The following is a 19,051-nucleotide window of genomic DNA, read 5'->3' on the forward strand; positions in this document are numbered from 1 at the left end:
CTTCATTAAATAGTATGGAAGGAATAAAAGTTACTGAAAAATGAATCACATATGCAAAATGCAAGGCTTAGAAATAAACTGATGACGTGTCAGGCAGCAAGTTAAACTGATGAAAAATGCAATAAATCCATTGACGCGGGATCAAAATATCTACCCCTTTTTTTCCAAAACAATGCCAAATGCAATAGTGGAATTATTGTAAAATTGTGCTATTACAAGTGTGCTTCTTTTTCCTTGCTCTGTTTTTATATCATTGGCAAAATATATTATTCTGTACTGTACAATATATTGTCTCACTATATGGATTTTTCTACTGCTTATACAGAGTAGAATTAATATCGAAGGGGACTGTGGTGTTAAATTTAATTGCATTTTGTTTTTCAGGAAGTATTGGTAAGGCATATGATAATCAGTATGTGACATTTATGGTCAGACCTCGCAAATACTGACCCTCGGAGAAGACGGTACCAAACACTGTGCCCAGTAGTAGTACCTGTAAGATCTAGTCCAGATAGTAAGTCACTGCCAAGAAATTTGAGGGGAAAAGGCAGGTCTACTAAACGTCACCGAGACCAAGCCACTGCTACTCCCAGTTTCACCGCTTTCGAAGGAATAAAGGAGTGACACACTCTTGCTGACATTTTAAAATGATTTCTACCTTCTCCCAAGGTTCTCTATATGGATTCAATTACAATATTTCTCTTGACTTCTTAAATGGATTCCACAAATCACGAAAGAGATCTTAACACAAATTTCAGTACTAAGTAGCATTTTCAGCTCTTTCTCCGAGTTAATTCCTTACATACATTTTACAACATTATTAAAACATCCCTTTATTTTTAAAGACATACCTTTATTTTTCTATATAAAATAAATTGGACTTGAATAACAATCTAAAAAAGGTTATTCAAATGATGACTTTTCAAATAATACACTCTCTTTTGGCATCATTTTAAAGATAGCGGGAACTTGATTCCCCAGAGTTAAAATTGGCTACGTTACAGTATCCTGCAGTCTTGTTACTCTCTGTAGAACCACTATTTGAAGGACCGAGGGGTAACTGCAACAAAATACATGATAGCAGAACCCCACGTACCCAAACTTGTATTAATACCGATTGGGGTAATACAACCCAATTTTAAAATACAGATCTTTAGGAGTGGGAACAGATTTGTATAAATGGTATTTTACAAAATATGTGTTTGATTTTTTTTTCTTTTGTGGTGTCCAATTGCTTTGGCTCCAGAAAAAAGAGACGACCATGGAATCAAGGACAGGCTTCATAGGCACTGAACTTGGAAAACAAAATATAGCGGAGGACGCATTTAATACATTCTTAAAGAAAAAATGACTCACGAAAGCCTTAACTTACCCAAATCAGTATGCTATAAAGTAACAGTATTAGCAATATTATTTTGAGAATGGTAATTCAGTGAAGATACGACACTTTGGGACGTTTCAGAGAAGTCTACGGTATTGAGACCAAACTGAATTCAGAAGATTTGCAGTCAAGCGGCACTGGAAGTTACGGGCCTACGCACATCCAGAGGAACTACCGTCATCTTGTTATTCCTACAGCTCCCTTTCCTCCTTTTTGTAATTTTCACTTTCTTAAGTACGTATTAAACGTTATTTTAAAAGCAAGGAGCACAAGAGATTAAACCCCCAAATATCAACTTCAGATATTTCAAACCTGGAGAAAACACAGTGAAATGTTTTCCTATTTGCAGCAAACCCAACACTAACGCTCCAAGTACGATCGCTGGCAACTGTGTCTGCCGAGTCACAGAGCCACCTCCAATCCCAAGCACGCTTAATTTATCTGGGTCCATCAGAGTTAAGTCAAAAAGACATGGTGTCAGGAGCAGGCTGAGTGCCCCGTAGCTGAAAAGTAGGGTGACCGGCAAGAGACAACAGCACTTGCTTCAGAAACTGCTCTTGCTTATCAAGTACAAAATCAGGGGCGCCACCTGATTTCCATGGCACGATGATTTTTTCAGGATAAAATCTAGGTGTCGGGCCAGACTGCGCTATCCATTCTCAAGCAGAGGAACTGATTTTTGCCAGGCCGACCTGTTTAGAAAATGATCATCTAATTTGGCCCACTGTTTATAAACTAAAATCTGATCTAGAACAGCTTTAGTTGCATCCCTTTAAACTTAATTTCATAATATACTCAGAAAACATAATCAGTTGCGAGTTGCACATCCCATGGGCTAAATGTTAATCTACGGAACCAGTAAAAGAACCCGTACATCTGTTAAATACAATTTGCCAAAGTATTTTAAATTAAAAGTTTAACAATTAATTGTCTTCATAGTGGCTTCAAGATTTTTAAAATACCTTGTTAATTCATTCACAAACTTATGAATGCACTGACATATATTGTCTTTAGCTATTAAGATTGTTGTTATCACCTGTATTGGCTAAATTATCATTAATCCAAAAGTGTCCTAATGGAAAAACGTGGATAACAACAACAACAACAACAAAGCTTTTATAAACATTTCTAAAAATCCTCTGTATAAGCCAGAGCTTAGGAACAGAACTCTGATCTTTAATAATATTTTAATAACAAGAAGAAATGGTATGAGGACTGGAAAATTAGTCTTACTCGTATTCATTCAGGAATACATGAACTTCACAATTTTATATAGCGCCATTGCATAATAAATCACAATACAGCTGGCTAGCATTGCTGAAGTTCTAATACAAATACTATGAGTTAATATGTCCTGATCAACATTGCAGCTTTTACTGATTACCGTTGTTTCCTAAAAATAATTTACTTTTTAAAATAAAGAGTTCCCATAGCTTGTATCTAGAATAAATTAATAATCTATCAGCACGTTCGGTATATTTGTACTTAAAGATGTATCTATCTTCAAAGAAGAAAAAAACCAGCAAGCAAGGAGACCTGCTGGACCACTTATAACTGATTTCTTACATTAAAATGGAACGGGCAGTGGGAGAGGAGAGGGTAAACTACTTACATACAATAGTAAACTTAAACCCACGTAATAAAGGAACTCGATGTGTTCGTTCAAGACAAGACACGACTTCCCTCACAAGCTTGTTTTTATTAGAACAAACAAAGTAGTTTTGGCACTTCAGATGCTGCAGGTGATGGAATTTGTGCATACATGTTGTGTCGATCTTTCCCTTTACTAGCATGACATGGAAGACTTAAAACCAAGGCTCCAAAAGGCTCTAGAAATAAATGACACTTTTGTCTAGGAAATGATAAAGCAGTAACCTTGTTTACTAGAAAATATATGTAGGTGCTTCGCAGCTACCTGCCATTAAAATGCAAATATCTTCAAGCAGTTAAATGATCTGATACCTAATGCTACCACAGAATAAAGATAAACAGCTGTCTAATCTAGGTTTATACATCTCAGTGCATCCTTTGCAATTAATACTTTAATGCACACAAACAAGAAACTTATTAAAGCTTATAGAAAAAATGTTTCGCCTAATGCCTTCTTTCTCATGCAGGTATGTGTGCTGTACACGTAACAAAGGTTTGTAAAAATTACTGGAGTATGCTCCACTGTGCTATAGCAGAAAACGTTAAGAGAAGGCAGCTGAAGCTACCATTCCCAGACCAGATCCTGCAGTGCTTTCTCAGCCTAAATGCTCTGGAATGCAATCTGCAGGCATTCAGCCTGAGAAAATCGAACAGGATCAGGCCTGTCATATCCATTCTTAACTCCGTTACTCCAATGGATGCAGATATTTTCATTTTTTCCTTGGTAACTGGCCCATTCGAATCATCTAGTGGCGTTGAAGGCTGCCTTTTAGGCAGTGAGGTTGCTTAAAAACTTAATCATGCATCTGCAATCTTTTAATGCTGCTAGAGATGTACATCATTTTTGGTTGTACCAGATATGAGACAAATCACTTTTCTCATCGTTAACATCAAGAAGATAACCAGACTCAACGGTGGTGGAAAATACCAGCGATCTTGGCCAGCTGGTCCAGAAAGTAGAAGAAACCGTAATATTCAGGAAATTCATTTAGTGCTACATGCTTTTAAAGCCTCCTTTTAGCAGGGTTTGGGAAGAAAATAAGCAAATACAAAAGTTAATGATCCTCATTTTTGAAAAAATAGTTTTGACATGAACTTGCATTAAAAAAATGCACGTTCAGCATAGTTCTGTCAATTTTAGAAAATGCATGCAGTGGGGAATTTCAGGAGTCTCTGCTTAAAGACATTAGTGGGCTGTACAAAACGGTCAATTATGGTAAATTTTTCAATCACACTGGATCTAAGGCTTCACTGATCATGTAAGACATAAGGTCCAATCACATAAATTTATCTATTTAAAGAAACTGAAGACTCGGTAGGTGAAAAGAAGCGGTTGTTGGGAAGTAAGGCAGCAATATCTCCGAAGATTCATCGTAGTTCTTTGAATCAAAAATGTCAGCTCTACTGAGAGCAGCTTTTTTTCTGATACTCCCATTTTTATTGCAAGCTAATTCCGGCCGATATGTTATTTTAAATGTTCATCGTTTACGAGTATTTAACCCTGCCCCCTTCCCTCAGATATCACTACTGAAATTTAAACCCATCTGGAGAGTTCTTGCGCGATGCTGGAGTTTTCAGACATTCAAAGCTGGATTTTGAAAGATGTAACACATAGGAAGGTACTCAGATGTACTGGAATGTAGGTACTCTACATACTGGGTAAGAAGAGTGTATTGTTTTCCATTAAAAAGGCAGAATACTAAAAATGGGAGAAAAAATATTACGTATCTATACACTAATGTTCCATTTTGGGACTACTAGCTGTATTCAGGTAAACGAGAGGGGAAAAACAAAAGACTATTCTCAACTTCTAACCATACAAACTATTCGTAAGTTTGTTCGTTTTCCTGTTTCTATTTCCCCTTATCCTGTCATAGTTCATCACTGCTGACCGCAACAAAAATGTCAGTACTGGCTAAACTAAAGAAATCATTTTGCTGCAACATTCATGCCAGGTCTAAAAATAATTTCAAACTGGAAAGTATTTTGTAACTGCTGCAATAATTTGTGATATTTGGCACTCTCAATAGTTTACATTTGGTTTGTCTGAAAAAGCCATTCTGGAAATAAGTAGTTAGAATAAACCCTTTTATTCTAACTTTAAATGTAAATTGAGCTCCCAGCAAACAAATACTGTAGCTGACTTTCTGGCTTCTAGTGGTTTGTAATTTTCAGATGTTTCATTTCTTTTTTTTTTTTTTCTTCGATTGATTGCAACATGATCAAGTCGACTTTCCAGTCAATTCACCCAAATTCCAACAGGAATTGGTTTATAAATTGGTTCCAACTGGAACTGGTCATTTGGAATTTCCAGCACAGGAAATTATTTTATAAGTGCCTTGATAATTACCCTAAATTACAAACGGATGTGTCTAATATCTAACGACATGAAAAAGTATGGCTATAAATGCAAACGCTCTACTAAAATAAAAATCCAAAAAACAACCTATATGATCGGGCATAAATGTAAGGGCGTGGTAACTTTTTTTTGCCCCCTACTTAACATCAAATGACAGCAGAGTGCAACTTCAGTATAACCGCGTTACCTCTGCCAAATTAAGATGATTTTTTTCTTTTTTCCTAGCTACGTTATGGCAAGTTATCAACTGATGAATACTGTTTTTCCCCAGGTTCTTGAACTCAAAGCCTGTGTCGTGAATCATGGCTGTATCCTCCAGGGGATCCTCGGTTCCTATGGGGTTTGTAAGTGTCCTGGTATGAGTCAGAGTATTCTTCTTCCACTAGAGGATAGTGATCTCGGCTGTGTTGGGAACTGGAAGACAAGCGGGTCCTGCTCTTCCGAGCCCTTTCGTTGTGATAATTTTCATCTGAGGTCATTAGACTTCGTCGCTCAATTGGAGAGTTCTCTGCAGAATGGCTGCTGTGCCTCATACGCTGGCTCTACGAGTTGCAAAGAATCCAAGCATTAATACAGACAAAGAGTATTTGACGTTTTTTAGTTTGTTTTCAGACTTATTCTGAGGTCTTTCAGAATCCATCCACTTTTGTGTTACTCATTTTATATTAAAGTCTGTATGCTACAGGAACGGGTTACAAGAATAGTCTGGTTCCTAGAGCTGAAAGCAGACCAAACGCAGTATTACGATGCGTACCTTATGGTATTCACCTTGTTAAATATTACAGGCCATTTAGCATGAAAAGTGAGCTGATGTATTCAGCATTTATCACTTTTCTCTGATCATGAACATAACATTCATGCTTCTATTCTGCTTAGAAAATTTCAAGCATTGATTTATGTGGTTTTAGAAAACATCTGAAAGCGTTTGTTGGTTTGGTTTGGGTTGGGTTTTTTTACAAGGTGCAGCTCTGAGCCCTGCTTAAAAACCTTCATATGACCAAACAAATGATGGACTGCTAACCAGGCAGCTAAGGGGTGGCTAAAATCATTAGACATTAACAAATTCTCTCAACTAAAACATAATAAATATTTTAAATATGTTGCCAGAAAATCCTTTTTTAAGATAACTTGTTAACTAAAAGGTTTAGCCTCTGCTATCCTCACGTTCCCATAATGATAATGTGCGACATTTGTGACATGAACAAAATTAGTTCGTATTTTTGTCTGGCAGTAAACCGGCACAATGAAGAAATAGCCTAAAAAATTTTTTTGTTTGCTGTCACCACCCATTAAACCTCTCAAGAGTACAGCCATCCGTACTCTCAGAACGAACTCGGTCAGTACTTTTCTTTCTCTAGATTACACACCCAGTGTTGTTCTTCTGATCCTGTAATTGCCAAGAGAACGCTGCCGCGATGGTTGCACTCTTGTGCCCTCAGGTTCCTGTGCACAGACAGCATCACCGGCTCCTCTCAGCTCTGAAATTCTGGCCGATGCTCTCTGTGCTACAAAACCTTCCTCCTGTTGCTACGCCCTCTCTGTATGGCAACTGTTTAGCTGCATAATTTATAACAGAAGGCTTGTCTGCATGGGGGAAGTAACTGTGCAGATAGGTATACATTTACAGCACAGCAGATACGATGTCGCATCTCTTTCTGCGGACTGATGCTACCACGGTTACTCACTGAGAGATTCCACGTAACGAGCTGGCACAGAAAGGTGCCCTTCTGCAAATTCACACACTCAGCTAGTGGGTAGCAACTTCTACCACATTATCCCCAAGTTTTCCTTACAGCCTCATGTTTTAGCAGCGATTACATGTCAAAGTCCACATATTTTCTTCGCAAATTATGCTTCTCATATTTACTTGACCTAGGCATGCAATTTGGATACGTAATCACCTAATCAATTGCAACTTCAACTTTCTGCGCTCACACCCTCTATCTTCCCTGTAGTAATTTACCTTTCTGGCCGCAACCTGCTCCCTTCTAGGAACCTTCCTGTTTCCCTGCCTCGATTGTGCAGTCATTCTGACCCCGCTCTTTACCTCCTGAGAGGTGTAAGCGTGGCACAACACTGGTGTGGTTACATGCTGGTCTTATTCCCCAAATAACTTTTGATCCTGCAGCACAGTTGGAAAGATAAACTGCATTACGTTTTCTGCAGTAATGGACTTAAAATGCAAATCCTCTGGAGCCTAAGAAACACATATCCCCAAAACTTGAACTATAGGATTTAAGTCCATTCGCTGAAATTAGACTAAACCGTGTGGGTTTAGAGCTAACCAGGGATCAGCCACAAAGGCAAACGACTGGCCCCTAGGAGTTAGCAATGATAAAATTTACTCTTCCTATTGAGGACTGCAAACACACACAGCTCAACCTCGACATCTTCCCCTTTAGGCAAGGTCATGATGACCAAGGACCAAATGACCACCGGCTTTGGCAGGTGTACCACCCACGGTGCGACGGGACACAGCCAGAGCACGCTGTCGCATATACCCTCTCTTTTACTCTGACTCTTCGGTATCTATGCCATTTAACTTCACCCTGATAACCTTCACGAAGCCCAAAGACTTAAGTTAAATCAGAAGTTTCAATTCTCAGTAAACTAAAGTCCAAGCCACAATCAAGTAAAGAAGGGATACTCCTAAAGCTTGATTAGGTGAAGTATGTACAGATTGTCCCAGCAAATCTGTATCATTCTCAGGTGTGACTGTTACACGAGGCTCTGGGCTTTTGGTGTTCAGTTCCCCAAGGTATCGGGCAAGAAGGAATCACAAGGTCATAAGAAGTATAAATTCTTAATGTATCATAAGCACCTAAGCTAGTTTAATTCCCAGGATTTGTGTGAGTGCTTTCTAATTACCATACCCCATTCATTACAGTTAAAACTGATGCAAATCCTTCCAAAGGCTTGCATTAGTATAACACCTCTAGGTGGACAAGCACTTCAGATGATGGAAATCTTTACTGCGAGATAACCACGTGAAACATCAGAACTCCTTAAATGGGCCTGACCACTTAAGCGGCACTGAAAGCCAAATCCTGCAGTCTCTAGTTGGGCGTCATTCACTCAGGGAGAAATTTACCCCTCTGCAGAGAACTAGCACCATTCAAGTCCCACCTAAGCCTTCACAATTAGGGTGAAGTGGGGATTAAGTGATGCATACCTTCAGCCAGCCCACTGCACAGGGGTGATTTTCATCTTCAGTGTGAGTTTTCCCTAAGTAAATGGAGCAACATTTCACAGTTACTGCTGGTGTCCATTGATCAGAGAGAAATAAATGCCTGAAAAAAATTCTGTGGATACACCCAGTTTTCAAAATGAAACTGAAGAGGTGAATGTTCTGCAGATGGTATTTTATTGTCATGAAGGGATGGAAAACTGAAATTTTAAGGCAAGTGAAAATGGAAACAACAGTTTACATGTGCATGTTATTATTAATAGAACAGTGCTTGTGCATTCAGCCAGTCAGGAAACAGTGACTTACTGACCCTAATAAAATCAAGCACAGCATTAGAAATGTGAGTGTCAAGTACCATGCACCTTCAGTGAAGTGCAATTCACTCACAGAAAAAACAGCTTTATGTTAGTTGAAAACACTGAACAATGCATCATTTCCTTCAAAATTGTTACCTGCTTCCAGATACTCTACAAGCAGAACAGAGGTTAAATCTGTCAGGTGAGTTATTCATTAAATGTAATTTGCTCAACTCTACTTTTGACATACATTAGAAAGTGCACACTCCTAGAAAGTCACACACATACAGAACTCCTTCTGAAACTTTCAGACTTAGAAGTTCGCTGCAATCCTGATCTTCTCAAGCATTCGTAACTATTAACCAAAAACATTTTCTGTTTTCAAACTTAGTAAAGCACGTACTTCTCATTAAGGACTATTTACATGCCACGTTTGAAGTTTCAAAGTTCAGCCGTTTTTGAGCTATCCCTGTGGAAAAAGATGGTCAGAATTTTTTTCAATGAGTAAAAAAATGTATTTTATTCACACTCAAAGAACTCAAAAAGGTGAAGGCATTTTGCTGATACAAGAGACAAGCATGGAAGTTTTTCACCCAAAAGTGAATGTTTTGTGAAGTTATGAGGGTAGAAATAAAAGGGATCATTACAGACACTGTTCTGCATTCTTAAATACAGTAGCTGTTAGCTCAACTGCTGTGACATACTGTACATGCTTATTCTCAATCTGACAGGGTCTCATTTGCAGTGACATTTTTTCCAGATTAAAAAAAGGCCGCTTTCTAATAGGGCTACGATACCACTGGACAGAGTGCCATTTAACTCTGCCTCAAGAACTCACTCCTTGCCAGAAAACTTACGGCCATTTTGTTTCCCCTTAAAGCAAGAGCAGCCACCGTGCTTCAGCACTCAGCCGGCAACTGCTTCTTCACTGATTACGGGCCTTAGCTTGCCTTCTTACTGCTGGCAGTGGCCAAACAGTGAATAATAACTAACGAAGCAAATGTAAGTTATGCTATATAAAACATCTTACGCTATTTTCCCATAGATTAAAAAAACCCACCTGATCTGCACTGGTGTTTGGGGCGGAAATGTGTTTTCATACCTGTAATCCAGAGATCGCAGCAGGATATGGTGAAAGTGCAGTGGATCCTAAATTTCGCCCAAGGAGAGGAGTCATGGGTGTGCTACTGGTGGTGTGAGTAGCACGCCAGTATGCCTCAAGATATTCTGCCAAGTGTTCGCAAGCATCTTCAAGCTGATTTTCATCCAAAATTACATCAAACATTTCCTGATCACAACAACAAAGTTTGGTTCATTACAATGTTACAGATGAAAAGAAAGCGATGTTAAACAATTCTCATCACGCTAATCCTTTAAAATTCAATAAATAAGAATCAGAGCATGGGATTGCCACAGAAAATTATACAAGTGGGTTTGTAAGGTGATCAAAAGCCAGAGCTCTCAGAATTCACTGTATGCTTTCAGCGAGGCTCACTGGACATTGCGTGAGCCCTACCACACTCAAAGGCACAAGACTCCTTTAATGAATTTATTTTCCTCTAAGATAGGAACTGAAGCCAGATGTCAGAGTACCACAGGGGTGCTTTGCATTGGTTTTGGACCCAAGGACTCATGCATACTTCTCTCATCCTAATTGTGAACACACTTCCAGAGTGATGATGCCCCTAAAAGCACTTCCACTTCAGTGAACGCAGCAGGCAGTTCTGTTAGCAGCAGTATTTCTGCTTCAGCAAGGCTACTGCATGACATCCAGCCGTTCAGATGCTTGCAGCTGGGAATTCTTCAGAGACCTTCTCCATGCACTGTTTTTTAACTACCTTCATTTATGCCTGTCTGGATAGTCTTACCTATCTGTTCTCAAATCTGCAAGACCATGCAGGTACGACCTTTTTCCCTACTAATCTGTGTACCAGGGGACAGTACCTGCCACAAGTCCTGGTACTTGCCTCAGACCTGCTCACCATGCAATCCACAGAAAGGCTATTTACCAGTGAACGTGGAAGGAATTCAAAGCCATGTGGCTTCTGTGCTACCCAAGAAGTCAAAGGGACGCTCTGCAGAGAATGTTTTTAGATTATTTATCAGCACAACAGTTGTCACGCTGGTAACAAACAGCTGATAGTAAACCGTCATACACTGAGTCCCTCAAGAGGAATATAAACATATTTTCAGCAGTGAAATTTCGTACCTCATCTTTAATCTTAACTCGCGCCTTAGTGGAAAAACAACATTGTGAAAATAGCACAGGAAATGAAAACTAAGTGCAGGTGTTGAAGGTGTTAAGAGTAACAGATACAAACCACGGGCTGCTTTTCCTCCATGCATATTTATACATCTATCCAATATACACAGAGCTGACATCTCTAGAATAAGATATAAAACTGCATGATTAATTTATCACAAATCTTGATTGTGCATCCACCTGCCCAAAAGTCTGGTCCAGAACTTACTTTAATACTAAAGCCGTTTTATTTATTTTATAATTTATTCTCTCTTATCAGCATGGTAGAGAAATGTTTCCTCCTCTGCCAGCAAGTATGGAGTTTTCTTCTGATAAGAATACTCCTAACGCTACATCCTTCGGCGGAATTCAGTGTTTATTGCTGCTTGTTTTGCTCCTCTATTTATCTGTACCCTTTACACCCTTCCTTTGCTATTTAAACACGTTGATACACTACATATTCCATTATATCACTCACATCATCATTTGTGGAAGAAGTTAGTAATTCAAACATAGTTAAGTTAGGAAGTAAAAGAGTGGTTTGCTTACATATACTTTGCTTTGGAAAATACTGAAATTAAAACATTACACTTGGAATATAATGTGTTTTCTTAAATAAAGAACGAATATTGTCATTTTCTGGTCTGAGACCAGTAAGCAGCTCTCCTCCGCTGTTCATTCTTTGCACAGCCGGCCACCAATTTGAGGGCAGCTCTGGCCGTCTGTACAAAACTCAGCTTTGCAGGTTGCGAGGTAATTCTGTCTCAAGGCCTGTTTTCAGCTGCATGGGGTTTTAGCAGCAAGCAGGTCAATGAATACTCTTCCAACACCCTCCAACCTCCTCCTGCTAAACTAGGGAACTGTTTCTCAAGTCTCTTTTTAACCTGGATCAGTTGATTCAGGGAGCTCACAAAATGCTGTATTGGCATAACTAAACGTGCTGCAAGGTGGAGGCAAGACAAAGAGATCAGAGATGGGAACGCCAGTACTGCTGCCTATGGCTTCCTTTCGTAACGGAGTAACAGCTTCGTGCACTTCTAAGAAATGGCACAGCTAGCACTCTCGCTAACACACCTAAACCGCCCAGTTCTGTGACGGTATGTAGCTTCATGTGGTCTTTTGACAGTGATCTCAATTAAATTGAATTTAGGGAAGAAGAACTTTTAACAGTTGCAGTACAACTGTCACCTTTTTAACAGTTAACTGTAAAATAACACTAGGACCGGTAATGGTGAGCCTCTCTCAGGCTGTCATTTGAAGGTCACCTGGAAAAGCTGCAGAACCGGCAGGATCCCGATGCCAGGGCTCTACAGCGTTTTACAGGGAAAATAAATTACAGAGAAAGCACTCAGGTTTTTTTCTTGCATTCAACAGTTCTGCTCAGAGCTAAACTGCATTTGTTCTATTTCTATGTGTTTGGGAGGAAAGAATCTTTTAAGGAGATCCTTGTTTGTAAGGGTCATGGAGTAAAGCAGTTTCTTCCCAGTTCTCCTTACAACGCATTTTATTCACCGCAGTATTTTCTTACAACATGCGTAAAATAGTTATCATATGAGCATTTCCATATACTAGTATTTCTTAAGTGATATATATTAAAGCAGTGGTCTTTCCTGAAGAGAAGATAAAATTAGTTGCCACTGTCCTCTGCTATTTCTTTTGGTTTACTGTACAAAACTCAGCTTTGCAGGTTGCGAGGTAATTCTGTCTCAAGGCATGTTTTCAGCTGCATGGGGTTTTAGCAGCAAGCAGGTCAATGAATACTCTTCATTGTAGGTGTAGGTGCATTACCCTATAATTTGTAGGTGCATTACCCCCTGTTAGCAACACAAAATAAAATGGTCATGACTACAGAGGCATCCTCCTCACCCACAGGAATGCTCGGGAGAGGGAGTGTAAGAGGGACTGAGCCTCAGGCATAGCCCAGAGTTAGTACAGCTAAGGACAATCCCAAATTGCATCTTACTCTCTGAGGTCAGGCTCTGGGGGCAAAGATGCCCCAGACAGAACGGCAAGGATAGAGGTGTACCTGAGAAGGAGGAGGAATTTGAACTTGTAGATGTATCTGGTGCGCTGGCTATTTTTAGTTATACCAATGCATTTTAGTTCAGGTTACGTCAAATAGACCAGAGGGGTATGTACCCTCTCTCAGCATTGGCATGAATCCAAAAGTTAAAAAAAAAAACAATCATACTGAACTGTATATGGCTAGCGTATTCAAAGCTGTACGGTTAGTACAGTTCATGTTTCTTTGAGCCATATAATGTTCCTGCTTAACAGAGTCATGCAGTGACAGGCACACTTAGCACTGGCTTGAACAGCATCAGTGAAAGATTAGCAAGGAATTAATAATGAAAGCAGTTCCTGAACTTAAATATGCCAAAAAAGACAGCTATTTTTAAAATGTCTAGACATACAGCACCATCTGATTACTTCAGGCTGGCTCTCAGCAAATGAAAAAAAATGAGGTTTTTATGGTTTTCAAGTATCTTGACTTTAAACAAATACTCCTCTTGCAGGAATTTGAGCTGCAAAACAGATGAAACAGGTCACAGTGCAGAAGACGGACAGCGTCATCTTTGGTCTTAGCAGTATACTTTTACTTAATTAAATCATGGATCAACTTGGTCCTTTAATTTAAACTTAACCAAGACTCTCATCTCCCTTCGAGTGCTCTGAGCGAGCAATAACTTTCTTGAAATGAAACAGTGCACAACTGATCAGATGGTTTCTGCAGAAGGCTGTTGTGCAAGTCAGAGTGGAAGGCAGCCTCTGAGCAAGTACGGTTACATGTTTGAAATGTGGATACTCTGAAATTTGGAAATATTTTTCTTATCCAGGTGAGGCCTCAACTTTGTTGCCTTAGGCAACAAAATACCATTACAGGACTGGGTGTTAAGGCAGAGTTTACTAGATCCTGGGGACGGCCAATCTAAGTGCCATGATACAACAAACAAGCTACTACATGCATCCTGCTGCTGCACGCTGTTTATTTCAATCAATGCAGCTACTTGCCTCATTTCAACTGATGTGAGCAACCCTAAGTGGAGTAAGAGGAAATCACTGTATAAAGAGCAAACAAGGCTGTGAAACATGCACAGGCTTCTCTGTGCAGGTGGAAAAATAAATACACCTTTCAAATGTGAAGAATGTGCAGCGGATTGTTCTGTGTGTAAGCTCAGTGACAGCTCGGTGTAAATACCACCAGCTGTATTCAAACAGGCGCAGGTGCAACTCCGTTTAACTTGGCTCACACCCATGAAGAGTTAGGAAGGTATATGCTTTTATAGAAATTATTTTGTACTACACAAAAGTGTACAATTTTCATTTAATTAATGGGACCCAAATGGCTCACAGGAATTCTCTGTCATTTTAAGAGATAACAATTCAGTAGAAAATTACATGTGAGAAACATAATGTAGCTTAGCTCTCCAGAAGAACTCAAGATGGCTTGAACATCTTTCAGTGCTGCTCGAAGTGGAAAACAAGGATAAGACAGTGAGCAAAGCGATCTACAGTTACTGTAACCAGAAGCTTACAGGTCTTTGCAGTAACACAACCAGCTGGATGTATATGCAGTCACCATCTACCACTTTTGACAGCTGGACATCTGCAAGTAGTGCTGATGGGGCAAGAGGGACAGCAGGAGGGTGGCTGCGAAATCCACGCCTGCCAGGGGAACAGCAAGCTGTCTGGGGTATAGTGGGCACTGCAAAAAGTGTATTTAACTGGAGAAATCGAGACACACACACCCCCCCCCACATACACATACCACCACCAGCACTTTTCTGGATTGTTTAAATTCTTGCCCTGTATCAGGCATAGGAGGAATTTGAATCAGATCTCTCATTCTGGACACATTCTTAAACCATTCTGCTTTTACATAAGGAGGACAAATTTCAGTCAAGCCGATTACCTTTTTTCTCTGCTTTCTAAAATTTCAGTGTGAATCTAGCCTGAATATACACCAAAACACTACAAAAACCTACCAAAATTAAAAGCTTTCACAGATCCACATTAATTATTCTTCATTTTGTATCTGGCTGAAACTACTGAGCCAACATAACCTGAACTCACTAGCAGGGTCAGTCAGCTTGAAACGGTATTTTTCAGAAAGCTGATCCATACATGCAGAATTACCCCACTCTCTTGCTAAGCCAAGGCAGAATCATTGGGCAAACCTGAGGCCACAGAGGTCTCTTCCAGACGGGCAAAGGCGGGCACCCCGGTGCAGCAGAGACTGGCAGTCTCCACACACTAGCTAGCAATTAGGCAAGGTCTACCTGATGGCAGGAGCTAACCTAAAAGGTCAACCGGTGAGCAAGAGGAGAGAGAAAGAGAAAGCTCTCTCCAGGTCTCCCTTTCTGCTGGATGGAGAGCCACCATTCCCACCAACAGTAGCTCTGGGACATCTGAGGAGCATGAAAGCGCTGGCCTAAAGGAGATGTGGCTCAGCCTCAATTCCTACCAATGGGAACAGTTAAAAAGCAACATCTATTGCTATAATTTAGGAGGAGGGTCCAGAAATACCCAAATCATCTTTTTATGGCGAGTGGGGACAAGAGCGGAAGAGGCTGTGAAGTTTGGTATCTTAAGAAGCATACAAAACCAAGTTAAGTTTCATGGAAATAAATCCTTGTGGGTCATTACTCCATTGAACTTCGTTACTTTCATTTGAATTGAGAATAAAAGCCATCTGAAATGGAGGCAATCTCTTTAAGGTCTACATAACACAAGGCAAAGTCTTCTAAAAGCATTATCTGACCATTAGGGTCGGGCATTTGTTCTGCTGATCTCAACTCCCAGATTTGTTCCTAAATTGTTCCAAGACATTTCTTTTGCCAGCACTTTGCCTATTTTAAGTCAGAAAGTATGATCATGGAAACCTTCCCAGCGTCTGTTCTGAATTTCTCTGAATTAATCTGATTTCTACTCACAGTTCTTCGGCATGAGAAAGATGGGCAATCAGCAAGCCATAGGCTGGACTGCCTGATCATTCCCCTGGTACGAAGAGCAGTCTCTGCACTATCAGACCAACGTTACGCACAGCTACTACACTGTAAAAGCAAGTCCACGTCCAAGTTTGTTTCCACTGAGTGGCTTTCTCTGTCACAGAAACCAGGCGTGGTTTTCAAAAATGACAGCAAGTTTGAGCTGTCCTGTCCAAACACCTGTACAGCTTTTCCGTACAGCGTCTGCCTGCCTGATCAGCTATCCAGGACCTCTGCTCCTTAAGCAGCAGGTTATTGAAGGTGATCAGTATCTTTGACAAAATGGTCGGTGAGCAGTGACTGTGCTCCGATGAGGTGGCTTGCAGGCGCTGCTGTGTCAGGAGGCTCAGGGATCACATGCATGCAGACACACGACTCACACTGTACAGACGGCGGGTCTGAACTCACTATGCAGCTGAAGCAAAGTCCTCTGCAGCCTCCTCTCAAACCAGGAGTCTGAGACTTTGGCCCCTCGGAACCTTAAGATAGCACTGCTCCACAAATGATGTAATTTGCTCATGTGCTAGTAGATCAGTTTTACCATACACGTCATTTTTGACCTGTCACCTTGCCAAAGATCACAATAAACCCAGCATAGGACATAATCAGGATGAAAGTATCAAACAACTTCTTAGCAATAAAAGCTGATCGAGGGTTGCAATTGCAGGGCTGTCTGAATCGCCATAAAGTGAAGTGATAACGTATGAACTCAGCTATAATCAAGGACCAACACAGCAGAAATCTTTAAAACTCCACGTATCACAAGTTCTTTAGCCTTTCTTCTGTACTTACTGGTGGGCATTGTGCAAGTTTATCAGCTGCCACCAACTGAACATTCAAGTGTTTACTTTGTGACTTTCCTCTAGATTTAATCAGTCGCTGCAAAACCTGACAGAGGAAAAGAGGAAAATGTGAGTTTAAGAATCGCATATCTCCATAAAGCTCAGACTGACATCCCATTTGAGGATTACCAAGTTCAGAAGCTCTCCATTATGTTTAACAAAATGGATAAAATATTGTCCTTGAATATAAGCACAAACCTTTCTGATAACCTCCCTGAACACTGTGCACGTTTCCCTCCGCATCACGTTTGATCCCTTGCAAATATTTCAAATGCAGCGCGAATGGTGATTTTGCTTTATTCTACTTGAAATAATAGGTTATTTTTGACAAACGTAGTCTTCTAGAGGACTACGAAAATTACATATTTACAGAATTATACTGGATTGCTGGACTGACTGCAGCACAACAGTAGCAGCATGTTATGTTGTGTAGCAGTAACGCTGTAACTTAATCTGTTCTGAGGTGCATTTTGGGTACAGAAGGTATTTTACACACAGTTCGTATTACTTTTTTTTTTTCTTCCACTGTGTTCATTACTAGAATTTAAGGGGCAGGAAAGTTAGGAATCGTAAGTTATTTCTCTGTAAAGTTTCAAAGAAAATTACAGGAGCATAGAACAGAGTATTTTTTAAGTCGGAAGGACCTCTAGAGGAGTCTGTGCCAACCCCTCACTCAAAATAAGGCCAGCTGGATCAGATTGCTCGGGTCCTCGTCCAGCTGAGTTTTGCACATTTCCAAGGAGACCCCACCACCTCTCTAAGCCAGGATTGACCCATCTTTGCTCGTACAGCCCAACATGCAGCTGATTCTCTGCTGCAAGGGCACACTGTTCACTCCTGTCCAAATTGTTATCCACCAAGACCCCCAGGTCCCGGGCTGCACAGCTGCTCCCCAGCCAGTTGGCCCCAGCCTGGCCTGAGGCAGGGGGCTACTCCAGGCCAGGGGCAGCACTTGGTATTTGCCTTTGCTGAACTTCCAAGAGGTTCCTGTCAGCTCGTTTCTCCAGGCTGCCAAGGTCCCTCTAAATGACAGCCCTGCCCTCTGGCACACTAACCTGCCCCAGAATTAGGTATTGTCCACAACCTTGTACATTAACAAAGGCCATCAACAAAAATGTTGAACTGTACTGGCCCCATTACAGATCCCTGAGTGACACCACTGGTAACCAGCTGCCAGCCGGGCTTTGTACCTCTGACCAGCATCCTGAACCTGGCAGTCCATCCAGTCTTCCACGTCTCTATAGTCCACACTTATCCACACCGTATCTCAACAATTTGCCCATCAGGATACTACAAGGAGACCACATCAAATCCTTGCTAAAGTAAAGGCTAACAACAGCCTTTGTCCGCTGGGGTCATAATCTCATGACAAAAGGCAGCCAGGTTGGTCAGGCATGATTTGGCCTTGGTAAATCCCTGCTGGCTGCTCCCAATCCCCTTCTTGTCCTGCATGTGGCTGGGCAACAGCTTCCCAGAGGATTTGCTCCATAACCTTCCCAGGGACAGGTGAGACTGACTGGCCTGTAGCTCCCCAGATTCTCCTTCTTACCCTTCTTGAGAATGCATGTGACATCTGCCTTTTCCCAGTTATCAGGAACCTTCCCAGATCACTATGAGCTTTAAAAGGTAACAGAGAGCAGCTTTGCAATGGCATGAGACTGCTCCTTCAGATGAATCCCATCTGGTCCCTTGGTCTTGCATATGTCCAGTTAGGTAGGTGGTAGATCAGCCTTCTGCTACTGTGTGTCCCTGCCACACACTGCAGTGGGCCCACACTTTTCTTAGCTTTCCTTCTGCTTGCCACGTTCTTACAGAAGCCCTTTTTGTTACCCTTAAGATCTCTTGCTAGTTCTAGCTGAACTCTGGCTTTCTTAACTTCCCCCCAGCATGTATTCCTCCTAGGATGCCTGTCCCCACATCCATCTTCTGTGTGCCTCCTTTTTGTGTTTGAGCTCAGGCTGTTCCCTGTTCATCCACACTGCTCTCCTGCCCAGTTCCATGTAGGAACAGATCAGTCTTGTGCTTGGAGGAAGCTGTCCACGAGGATCACACAGCTCTCCTGAGCTTCTTTGTTATCCAAGACAATCTTTTATGGGATCCTGCTGA

General features: G+C 40.9%; 2 protein-coding genes across 2 annotated transcripts in view; one reads left to right on the plus strand and one right to left on the minus strand.

Annotated features, from left to right (window-relative positions):
* Window positions 1-3,444, plus strand: part of LOC103912652 — a 6,741-nt gene extending 3,297 nt beyond the window's left edge. Inside the window, exon 3 of the mRNA XM_009319009.1 lies at window positions 1,247-3,444. Coding sequence (XP_009317284.1) covers window positions 1,247-1,351 — 105 coding nt within the window. The 3' untranslated portion in view covers window positions 1,352-3,444. The remainder of the gene's footprint in view (window positions 1-1,246) is intronic.
* A 5,372-nt stretch (window positions 3,445-8,816) lies between these two features.
* Window positions 8,817-19,051, minus strand: part of CACNB4 (calcium channel, voltage-dependent, beta 4 subunit) — a 75,580-nt gene continuing 65,345 nt past the window's right edge. Inside the window, exons 11-13 of the mRNA XM_009319030.1 lie at window positions 16,896-16,991; window positions 9,976-10,161; window positions 8,817-9,342 (exon numbers count right to left, since the gene is read on the minus strand). Coding sequence (XP_009317305.1) covers window positions 9,337-9,342; window positions 9,976-10,161; window positions 16,896-16,991 — 288 coding nt within the window. The 3' untranslated portion in view covers window positions 8,817-9,336. The remainder of the gene's footprint in view (window positions 9,343-9,975; window positions 10,162-16,895; window positions 16,992-19,051) is intronic.

This window comes from Pygoscelis adeliae, unplaced genomic scaffold, assembly GCF_000699105.1.
Source record: "Pygoscelis adeliae isolate BGI_AS28 unplaced genomic scaffold, ASM69910v1 Scaffold222, whole genome shotgun sequence".
In the NCBI taxonomy this organism is placed as follows: Eukaryota; Metazoa; Chordata; class Aves; order Sphenisciformes; family Spheniscidae; genus Pygoscelis; species Pygoscelis adeliae.